Source organism: Brassica rapa, chromosome A01, assembly GCF_000309985.2.
Source record: "Brassica rapa cultivar Chiifu-401-42 chromosome A01, CAAS_Brap_v3.01, whole genome shotgun sequence".
In the NCBI taxonomy this organism is placed as follows: Eukaryota; Viridiplantae; Streptophyta; class Magnoliopsida; order Brassicales; family Brassicaceae; genus Brassica; species Brassica rapa.
This window is the reverse complement of record NC_024795.2, coordinates 23,478,970-23,491,144: the sequence shown is the minus strand read 5'-3', so window position 1 is coordinate 23,491,144 and position 12,175 is coordinate 23,478,970. Positions and strand designations below refer to the sequence as shown.

The window sequence follows — 12,175 nt, the reverse complement described above, 5'->3', positions numbered from 1 at the left end:
ACTAATCAAAACATATTAATGATTATTCAAAAAAAAAATCAAAACATATAAATGACGTATTCTAATAACAAAGCAACCGTTACCATTAACAAACAAAAACTGATATTACTAAAAATGATACATAACGTGTTGTTAAGCCTTGGTGACAAAGTAAGGTGAAGATAAGGTAACACAAGAAGACAGCTAGCACAATAATACATTGATTCATGGCTTGCAAGGTTCAGAGGTCCTTTCAAGAACTGCTTCCACCAAACCTTCTAGTGTTTTGAATTTGTATTTATTTATTGATTTAATCACAATATATACTAATCTTGATTATGTGGCTTAACTAACTGAGATTAGTGTAGGAACAACTACCGCTTAATCAGTGTAAGCTTATATTATATTCTGACAACTTATGAATAATGTATGAATATCTTAGCTAGATAGAAACGAAATATCTAACTTATTGGTCGTTGGCAAATGCAAATAAAATATAAGAAAAGGAACTTGGTCAATGAGGAATTGATGACTAGATTCATATGAACATAATAAGATTTTCTTTGCGGTAGACTGTCACGTCTTTTTGGCCGATGGAGATACATTTGACGCATAAAAATTTAGAGAATGTCGTATATGCGAATAACAAGTACTGTATATGATCTAGATGAAGGACATGATAAAGTAATTGATTAAATCCGAAAATGGTATGAGATTAAATAGTCTTATTAATTAACTTCTAAGCTTCATTAAAACTTGGAAAGGTACAAAGATAGGGAGGGACATGTGTCAATCAGAGGACTGAAGGGATAGCTGAACCTGAACACATGGAAGAAGGTGGGGAGTTGAAAGTGCAAGAAATGTTTTTGATAGGAGCCTTGCACCCATCGCTACGTATGATTCATGATATTATTATATAATACAATCTTTTATTCGAATCTTAAAAATGGTGTTTCTTCATTTGTGTTCATAACTTCATACTGTATTAATATTAGGCACATACACATCTACGTACGTTCGGATGAACGTGTTGTTGACAAGCGACATTGTATATTTGTATTGGAAGCGAAGCGAAGGAAATGTATTTTCGTATGTTTTACGTCTTTCCTCTCCAAGGGCCTACAATTTTACCAAATAGTTTATTTTTTTCTTTATGTGGCTACGTATTAAATCTTAATACTTCCAAGATAATATACTGATAGATTACAAGTTAATGTATATTTTAGAGTTGTTCATAACTTCATATACTAACCAGGATCAAAAATTTCGTTGTTTAACTTCCAGAAGTTTGAAACACACAAAACATCAATTTACTATCGAAAAAGTTGGTTCATCAATGATTTTTTCAACAACATATTCATTATACGGAGTTTGGATCCAACTTTTGCTAATACAACAACGAATCATATCATTAGACTATATAAATTTTGATCGTTTACTTAACTGAATCAAAACGGTCCAATAATTTAAGAACCATATATTTATATCAAATCAACATATATTTATATCACAATTACTATAGTAAACAACCAAAGAAACAGGATGAAAACAGACAAGCCACCAAAGTGTATGAATTTGATAGCACACATAAAAGATTAATTAAACAGAAAGAACATAGGTGTTACAAAAAAAAAAAAAAAAAAAACAGAAAGAGCATAGAGTGCGTATTTTCCTTAGCACAGCGCCAACACTAAACAATATTCCATTTTCTTGAATGAACTCATTTTGAACTTTTGGAGCATTACCTTTGTAAATTAGTTTTGTGATTCATCAAGAGCATGCAATACTTCTACTTTGCAGAAAAATATACATCTTTTATTTATCCATCTCGGTCGTGTTTTCTTAGTTATCCCGTCCTCTAGGTTAAGCAAACAATGGTACAAGTACTACTTGAATCATCTCGTAGATGAAATCTGGAAGAGGTACCCCATTCTTAATAGTTTAATTATATAACAGACTTCAATAAAATATAACATACTAGGGTCGGCCCGCCCTGCGGGCAGGGAGTTGGAAAAAAACTATTTATATGAATTTACATTAATTTTATGAAGCATTTAAAAAAAAAATTGTAGATTGAAACAATATTGTAAACAAAAAAAAATAGAATTAAGAGATTATGTTATTATTTTTAATAAATATTCTTGGACTGAATTAAAATGACAATAACTTTCATTATTCTATGAAGGACAATCTAATATAATAGGATTAATGATGTCCTTCATGTGCATATAATTATGCAATGATCATGCGAGAAAAAATATGTTAAGGAAAAGCTTATATTATCTAAGCCAAAACAACATTTTGTTAGTGTATGAATAGCTTGGTCTATGTATATTTTAAGTAAAATATGATAGTTTTCTCCTAATGAAAGTCATACTTCAACTTGACTGCCACTCAATTGAAAACAGTCTGTCGTTATTAAATAAGTTTAAAATTTATTAGATAGGTTTTACTATTAATATAGAAGTTATTAATACTATGGAAACTTGCGGTATGAATTAACAATATATTTAAACTAAATGATAATATTGTATGGATGTTTTTATAGAATCCATGATTGTATGTAATAAAGATCTTATGTTGCAATGCATGTAATTATCTTGCAAAATATATTTTTGCATTGGTGTATTAATACTTTGAAATAAAACCTTTTACCGTACAAAAGAAATCGTTCAAAATTTTCAAATATCAAAGTGTTCATTTATTCAAATAGCTAATTAGGAGTAATATATAATAATATGTCATGTGCGCTATTGTATGAAAAAAAAAAGTTAGGAGCACTATTTATCAAAAAATCATGGACCTTAAAAAATAAATCGATGTAAATGGGTAAAGAAAATAATGGTTCCAATGTTTTTTATTTTTTGCTAAAACATTATTCATATGTTAAATGCTCAGTATATGTATATCAAATTACTAAATTCAATTTTTCATTCACTATATAATATTATACTTTTATATGTATGTTCACTAATATAATATAAACCTATTGGTTCATCTATTTTTTTGGTTTTTACGGGCTATTTTACATATTAAAATAAAAAAAAATATTGTATTGTATTTTCGATACATATAAATGCAATTAAAATCATCGTACTCGGTTCTGGTGATTTATATTAATTTTTCATATCGGAATGATGGGAATGAATATCAACAATATCATAAGAACTGTTTTATGACGTATTCGTAAGACGAAGAACACAACAATATTTGTTTACTAAATATAAGCGTACAAATGTTTATATTTGAAACTCCTTCAAAAATATAATATTAATTATCTTAATTTTGGATTAATACTTTAAACTATTTCAAATAAAATAAAAACCTTGTAATAGTTTATGTTGTACATACTTTCGAGTGTATATTATTATTTCTAACAAAAGAATAACGTCGACAAAAATTATAAGCGTTACATTTTTGAATTTTGACTGGGCTCCTAATTTCTAACAAAAAATAATGATGAATATTAATGTTACTTTTAACTCAAACTAACCTATTATTTGAAATGTTAATCAAAATTTACAATATAATTTGTAAGTAAATAAAATCGTTTTCCGCTCTACACCATAACTTTTATTTAAGAATAACATTTTAGCTTTCAATTATTTGATGAAATTAAACATGTATTTTATACAAAGGTTTTTTTTTTTAGTATTTATTCACCCGCCGTAAATATGTAGATGAGCAATCGATCATACTCAAAGTGGGTTTCCAAAGTTACAACATAATATTTTAAAAGATATTTACAGGTGAAAAGGAAATAAGCAAATAATTTGAAATGGCTAGTGGAAAGCTATACTACGTTGTTCATATGAGTACAAATGTACAATCACCAATCATCATCAACCAACCTTATCTCAAAGCCACCCTCCATAAGCTTTGTAAAACCCTGCATTTCTCACAAACAAACGTACGATGCTGATTCTGTAGAATCCCACCAGTGTTTCAGAGCATTTTAAACTAACTTTTTGTGAGAGAATCATTGATCACCAAAGTGCCTTGTAACCAGATAAACTGGTATTTTAAAAACACAGGCTTTTCCTTTTCCTATGCTTTTTTGGTTCCAGCCTCTTGTTTTGCTCTCTCCCTCATGCCTTAGAACGAAATCATTTGTTGTTCCTGAAGCCGCAGGTGTTTACTGAGTGCATGACCAATTTGTTTCCGCTCTTCTGGAGACAATGCCGCTATACGCTCAGCTAGCTCTACGATCTTGCTCGAAGGCTGGGGCCTAGGACCATATGAATATTGCTGCAAGAAACACACCTGCACAGACCATTTTACTTGGGTTACATTGGCATAATGAACATTCATGAAAAGTGATACTTCATGACGTACAACTCTGCTACCATACAAAAGTCAACCCAAGATTATTTCAAGTGACACAAAAAGAATTCTACGATTCTAAAAATCTACAAATCTAAACAACTCTCCTATGTTACATAAAGAGGACAACTTTAGATTTGTGGATTACTAAATGTTGTTGTTGATCAATGCAAAGAGAGCTAAAATCACAGAATGAGAATGATTATGCTTACATGATGAACAATATATGGTGGAAGAGTAAGCCTTTCACCTAACTGATATGGCGGAGTGCACTCAACTTAGTAAGGTAAGTCGGTTATCTCATCCAAAGTGGTTGAATCGTTGAAACGAATCAATAGAGGAGACTCGGGCAGTATAAAGTTCTGATTGCGCCGAGTCACATAAGTGGTGAGACGGTGGACGTTGACGGTGGTTAGCATGAGCAGGCCTGAGCATGAGTGTTGCCTGAAAACAGAAAAAAAAAACGAAACTATAATGAACATGAGTTAACCATAATACTGAGAAGAGGTTTCTCTTGTAAGATTAGTAAGAGGGGGAGTATGATGTTCAGGGATTGAGACTGACCTTTTTGGAGCAAAAGCGAACAACACATCATCAGAGTCTACGTGATCTAAGACTTTCCACTTTCTAACAGAGTTTTTAGAACCAGACATATAGTTCAAGAAGCCAGAGAAGCTAGGAACTTTTCAGGGGAGGTAGAACAATAGCGAAACCAAACTCATGATGCCTGTCTCAAGTCTATCTTTCAAACCATTGTCGTAGCTATATGCAACCGCTCGTTGGAACTCATCTAACTACATAGAAACTATACGATGAATCAATAAACGATTGTTGTTTTCATGGATTGAGAGGATGGTTTTCAAGGGAGGAAGGCTAACCTTTTATAGTTGCGGGTACACCGCCTTACAGAAGAGAAACTTGCATTCAATGTCAGATCTTGGTGGATGGAGTTAAGAAGGCCATAAAGGCAATGAATCTATAACTCGAAACGTTTTGGTCAATTAGAAAAGAAGATTAACCGAACAAAGCCCATGACACCATCGATTAAATGAAACAGTGAGTATAGAAGAGATGTACACGATTGGAACCCCCAATGAACGGAATTGTCACGCTGACCTCTGTCTGCATCTCAGCCTCTCTAATGGCGGAGATCGAAGATTGTGATGAACCCTAAACTCCAGAACGGTGCGGATGAAGGGTCTTGCTTTTCACGATAGCGACATGGGTCCTCGAGGACATTATTGGGCCCAAACAACACACAGCGAAGCCCACATAAATCACGGAAGAAAGTTAATGAAACGCAGCGCGTAGTCTTAGTGGACACGCGTCGCCCCTATATTGAAAGACTTTCCACGTGGCATCACAGGAGGGTCACCAACATCTTTATATATATATAGATGTTAAAATCATACATTTTGAGATGTATCAAAAAATTGAATAATAAATATGTATGTAATTTTAAGTCATTTCAAATAGATTTTTTTGATTGTACGATAACATTAAACATAAGATGAATCCTTTGGTTTTTTTTATTTCTTTTTTGATTAACCATTGTTTCCAATCCCTACTTACTGGGGCCGACTAATCTGTGGACTCTGGCATGCCGATCATGTAAATTTCCGGTGGCTGATTTTTCACGGGTATTGTATTGGGTTTTTCTTCCTCAAGTACTTCTAGACCAGCTCCACTTGGTTGGTCTTTTTGTTTCTTAACATGTCTATAAAATAAAAATGAAAATCCATAAAAGATCTTCGTGTATCAAAAATCGAGGAAGCATTACGGACTAAAACACAGATTAAGGATTCACAAGATGCAGAAATATTTTTTCTACATTATGTTATGTAAGTCTAACTTTGGAGTTACCAACCAGTGCTATATTGACGGAACATGTAAAACATGATATTTTAATAGGATAATGATGGTCTTACAGTAGAAATGGGTCTACCAAAAAAATATAATGGGTGCCATAGATATCTATATAAGTCTATCAATTTTACTTGTAAAATATGAAATTCTAATTTAGGTGATGAAGTGCACGAGGACCCAACATATTACAAAAATGGTGTTTAACTTACTATTCTTAATTGGCAAAATGACATCAATGTCAATGAACCAAGCGCTCGTAGCTTGGTGGTAAAGGAGGTACAGCTGTACTGCCCGCCACCCGGGTTCGAGTCTTGGCCACAACGGATTTAACATCCCTTCCGTTGGGGCGCTGGACCCCTTTCGGGGGATAGTTGGGAATGTGGCTGCCCAGATACCAGAGTTATCAAAAAAAAAAAAAAAAAAAAATGACATCAATGAATAGCTTTCACTATTCACATGAAAAAAAATTTGTTCCTAAACTTTGCTATCAGACATATTTTAAGGACTAAAAATACAATGGATGACAAGGTTGTCGGTGGTGCTCAGAATATGCCTTGTGTTAAAGTTTATGTTTGATTTAATTCCATCAAAACATTGTTCAAGCGGGAGAAGGACAAATAATCAATCAGTTCAAATTACATAAGAACCAGACCTTATCTTCGCAGACATACTCAAATCCCTCCTCTATTGCCGGAGACAGCTTCTCTTCTAGAAAACATTTCTTGTTCGATCTCAATCCTCTTCTTCTCTACTCTCTGCGGCAATGGCTACTCCCTTGCCCCTCACTTCAACCTCGTCTTCTATCTCCCGTACCTCTTCCATTCCCTGGAATGGCTTCCTTCGATGGAGCATCGGAACCACCACTTAAATGTCTATTGCAAGGGAGGTTGCAGCAGTGACTCGCCTTGGCATTGAGGTTATTCTCCAACACTTTTTTGTCCTATTTGTGATTTGGATACTGTAACTATGGATTCAGTTAGTAGTTTTTAGTGCTTAGGCATTAAGATTTGAGCTGTCTCCTATACGCGATGATTGACAAAGCATATGATAAAATGGAAGTATATATTGATTGCTTGTTTAGTAGAGGTTACAAACTGTATTATATAGTTCAAACTTACAAGAAACATGAGGCGGAGATTTTTCTTTTATGCTTTAGACATATATACTGAAAGGATGATGCTCTGTCTTGATCTTCATAGGTTGCGATCGTTGTTGGAGGAGGAAATATATTTCGGCTGGGTATAAAAATTCATTCCTACATTCTGAACTTGCTATTCTAGTCTTCACTGTCAGAGTGTCAAAAGCTAATCCCAAATATGACTGAACAAATCAGCAAACGTTGGAGAAGCAACCAAGCTGGCAAAACCAAACGGGCTCATTAACCCCGCCGGCGAAAACAATCCCGGCGAGAACATCCCACCTTGGTGAGTAGTCATCTGCGAGAATATTCCGGCAGAAGCTGCCGGTAACATAGCCGGAGAAGGGGAGAGTATTCCCGGCGCACAGCCGCTGAACTCGGCTGCTTCTTCCATAGCCGTGGCGATCTCCACCGTCTCATCTTTAGCCGCCATCACCGGTTCTTTTCCTCCTCTGGGGCTAGCATTCTCCGTCAAGGCGAGTCTCGCCGCCGGAGACACATCTCCGCCGTTACCGGATTCGAGGAAGACGGCGGAGGAGATGCCGGTGAGACGCTGGACGACGTTCATGAAATCCGAGGCTGTGGTGTGGACGACCTTGGGGGAAACGGCGTAGATAACCACCGGCTCTCGAGCGGCGTAGAGCGGAGCTTGGTCGCGGTGCTGAGGCGGAGGAGCAGGGTGTTTAGGAGGTTTCTTGATCTTGTGGGAGTCTTTGTTGACGCTGAGAGGTGCGGGACGAGGACCACAGATCTGAAGCTGACGTTTCTGGTTCTGTTGGTCGGAAGGATTGCCGCCGGCGAAAGACTCCGACGGATCCATTATTTTCTCAAAAGAGTTTGTTTCTTTCGAGCTAATTTGTGGTCTTCTTGTTTGGTTTGGGAATCGAAATGAATCTTTGTCGACGAGCTAGTATTGACCAAAACATTTATAAACAAAAAGAAAAGGGAAAAATTATTTGGTGTCTCAGACCGATTAGTTTGACTTTTAAAATGTTGACTTTTTGCATTCAACTAGTCTTTTTACCGCACATGCTTAGGAAGTTCTTAATCTTGTCTTCCATTAAAACTAGTAGGAAAGTTCTTATGAATCATTTCATCATCAGTGACAACAACATTTTAATAATGTTTTAAATGATTAACTTATGTGTCACTAAAACAGTCCAAAGGGCAAGCCACTTAAGGGTTGTTAACATTATTCATGTTTATCTTCACTAAAAATACATTTATAAAAATATCTACTTCATTAAAAGACAAAAGAACTTTTATGCCCTTGATTCATATATATATAATAAAAAATTTTTATAGTTTTTTAATTATAAATTTTTTAATTTGAATTTTTATTAAAAAGTCAAAAACACATTTTAACTTTATTTTTATTAATGTTTATAGATAAATAAAATAGATAAATTTTAAATTAAAGTAATATTGGGTATACATTTTTAGTTATAACTTATAATACTTTGAGGTCTCTTTAAATTATGATATGCATTCATATATAATTGATGATAATTTATTTATGGAACTAAAAAATTTACGAAAATTAATATCAAAAGAAAGTTATAAGAGAATTTTTTTTTTCTTTTGGAAAATGGAGAATGTTATAAAATATAAATTGTATATCACATATTATTGACATTCTTAAGACAGTCACCACAGTTGAAAGAATATATATATATTTGAAATTGGTGCAGATAGCTAATCAAGTATGGTCTAACATGTCACGTAAATAATTAAATAGGTTGATTTTGCTATTAGTTGATAAAACTTATGATTAATTTTTTTATTACATAAATTTAACGATCAATGATTTTGTAAGAAAAACATTAAACATTCATTTTATATTTTAAATTTATTATTTTATAAATAATTAATAAGTTTGATTGTTTTATGCATATTTAAGTTAATTTTATATTATTATTTTGTAATTTTAGAAAAAAAATATCAAGTTGCATAATTTTAAAATAGTTTAACACAGTGTACACGTTAAACCGACACTTTGTGCCACACAAGTTACGAACAAATCATTTTTAGAAACTATTGTGCCACAATAGTTTAAAAATTGTTGCACCTATTCATTTTTGACCAACCTATTATATACAACAAAATATACAAACTGCGGTTTATTTACATATAATTAACAATTAATTAATTATATTGATATTTTGTAACTTCCTCTTCAATTCCAATATTCTCGCAACCCACTTCTCTCTTAATAACGTGTTGGACTTTAAAACTAACAGTTTCAATGATTCAATATAGTAAACAATAAAAATAGAAACTGGTTCAGTAGAATTTTCAATAAATGTGTAAATACTTTTCGGTTCCTTGGTGTAAAGAAAAACCAATTCATGGTTCAGAAAACGACTAACCAGTTCACAATTATTTCATCAATATGTAAAGGCTTGCCCGGTTCAGGGTAATGTATTAAGATTTTGAGAGTTCAAGAATATATTTAAAATTACCAATAAATTCAATTTTTTATCTAACATAAATAAAAATAAAAATTTATAATAGGTTATGAATAACAAAAATAAACTAATAATGTTATATCACTAAATTTTGTTTTTTAGTATTTTCATTTTCTTCAAATAACAGTAATTTTTTTTAAGAGTAAATTAGCTCAATATACTGAAAAAAGTGGGATACTATAGAATGAGAGGAAAATGGTAATGATGGGGGAAGAAAATTAAGGAGAAATAGGGTATGAAGTGTAAATAGAGGAGGTTTGGTGTGTAGGGAGTACAAATTCTCTTTTTTTTAATGATCCTGGTATCCGAAGCCTCGAGAGGAGCCGATTAGCGCCAATGACCGTCCACCGGAGCTTAACCGGGGAGCCCGTCGAGGCATCCAGGAAGGCTGGTGATCACCCCATGTAAATTTCACCAAGGACCAAACGTTAGTAGGCTTCTCCGTATTGGGCCGGAAAGTCCCTCAATATAATCACCTCCCAACAGCACTCGAACTCATGACTTCCCAGATTGAGTTTTACCACTGGACCACTAACTGTAAATTTTTTTATCAAAGTTTAAAGAATCACAAGGTTATTTTAATTTTATATACTGTTAAAAAGTATATGAAAATTTAATAAAAATTATTTTATAATATTATCAGATTTCATGGATTTTGCCGGATCAACCGATACCAGATCACGGTTTAATACCAGGTTTTTAAATCTGAAAATAAATTATATACCAATCTACATGTTCCACTACCGATCTAGATCGGGTTTCAAACATATAGTAAAAAAACTTGAAGATTATTTGTTTTCTACTAAAAGTTATAAACTCACGTAAATTTATCAAAATAGTCAATTAAAAATATATGCGTTTTCAAAAAACGCAAATCAAAATCTAATGATAATTTAATTCACAATATAATAGCTGACACTGCATGATATGTTTGGAATTGATGTAAACCTAAGAGACTAAGACCTATCAACATGACTTGTTTCTCTTCGTTTTACCATAACTATCACGCTATTACTATTTTTTTTTTTTTAAAGAACACTTGTCCTTTTAATTCAATATATTGCAGCTTGAAAATATGCGATTGGCGTACTTACTAACTAATAAAATATGTAAAAGATAAAAATAAGTTTAAACGTTAATTTAATTTCAGGAATACAACAAAAAGAAAACTAATCTGTTTATTTTCCATGAAACTTGTCAGCACCGTGCTTATTTTAAATGTATGAAGTATATGATGTAACTTACGTAATAAACGTTTGCCGGAAATGTCTTACGATGTTTGGTTTGGTTATATGTGTGCATCCCCGTGATTTTGTGATTTACTCAAATTTTAATAGAATCTAATTTGAGTGGAATTTGATGTACTTTTGTATGAAAAATAAGCTTAAACAAAATCCAACATGGAAGTCATTTGGAAAATGGAATTTCATTTTATAAAGCCCACATTTTGCTTATAGTTTAGCCCAATCAATAAGTTAATCACTCCACTCTCGAGTGCAATGAAGTTTCAAAGTAACTGAAATAAGAGTAACAGTTTACAAGAATAGGAAAAGAACTCTATTTTATTTGTTCTTCAAGGTTCGTTGTAACTAGTGAATGATTTTTAAATAGTAAGTAACAAACAAATTGGTCATCTAAATGATATTTAGACTTAAACTATTCCATTTGAGAGTTTGAGTCTTTGCGAGATGATTCAAGAATAGCATCTTTTCATTCTTTAGTATATAGTCGTAAAACTATCAAGTGAGAAAATAAGAGGTTTCCGATAGCCGGTTTCAGTTTTCATATATGTGATTAAAGTTTTTTTTTTTTTTTGGAAAAGGGTGATTAAAGATTATTATTATTCAAGTGTTTACAAGGAGTTTTTAGCTGAAACCTTACACAACCCGTTGAACCTTGAGATTGTTTGCGTGATCTTTCTGTTTTTTTTTCCTTACATATGTATGATCTTTTTGGAATATGCAGTCTCTAAATCTTGGCGTTTAAAGTTTTGAGTCAAGTTTAGTGAAAGAAAAAAAAAGTATGTCTTCTTATGTTTTTCCTTGAAGATTTCTCTATCCTTTTCCAAGTTTTATCCGCTCTGGGACATGTCGTTCAATTGTTTTGATGTTACCGCTTGATTTATCGAATGAACAAGACTCGTATAGTCGAATGTCAGTATGAAGAAGCAAATGTATTAAGTTTCAACACTTTGATTACATATCTTTCTTCACTTTGTCAGTATGAAGAAGCAAATGTATTAAGTTTCAACACTTTGATTACATATCTTTCTTCACTTTTTTCTCTTTATTACCATGCACTTGCTTACGCCATTTGTCTCGCCAGCACCGAGCACTTGTTTCGAATATATATTTTTGTGTTTACAAATACATTATGCTTTTGTCTTATAAAAAAACATAAG

General features: G+C 32.7%; 1 protein-coding gene across 1 annotated transcript; it reads right to left on the bottom strand.

The window, feature by feature from the left end:
* Positions 1-6,412: 6,412 nt before the first annotated feature.
* Positions 6,413-10,034, bottom strand: LOC103837909 (protein MKS1). Its single transcript, XM_009114300.3, has 2 exons — positions 7,287-10,034; positions 6,413-7,187 (listed from the first exon to the last, which is right to left on the bottom strand). Exon 1 carries the CDS (start codon positions 8,124-8,126, stop codon positions 7,473-7,475), a length of 654 nt encoding a protein of 217 aa, XP_009112548.1. The 5' UTR covers positions 8,127-10,034; the 3' UTR covers positions 6,413-7,187; positions 7,287-7,472.
* Between the last annotated feature and the right edge of the window lie 2,141 nt (positions 10,035-12,175).

What these genes read in the sequence shown, in the direction of transcription:
- LOC103837909 (XM_009114300.3), bottom strand. Translation starts at nt 8,126, where the DNA reads ATGGATCCGTCGGAGTCTTTCGCCGGCGGCAATCCTTCCGACCAACAG.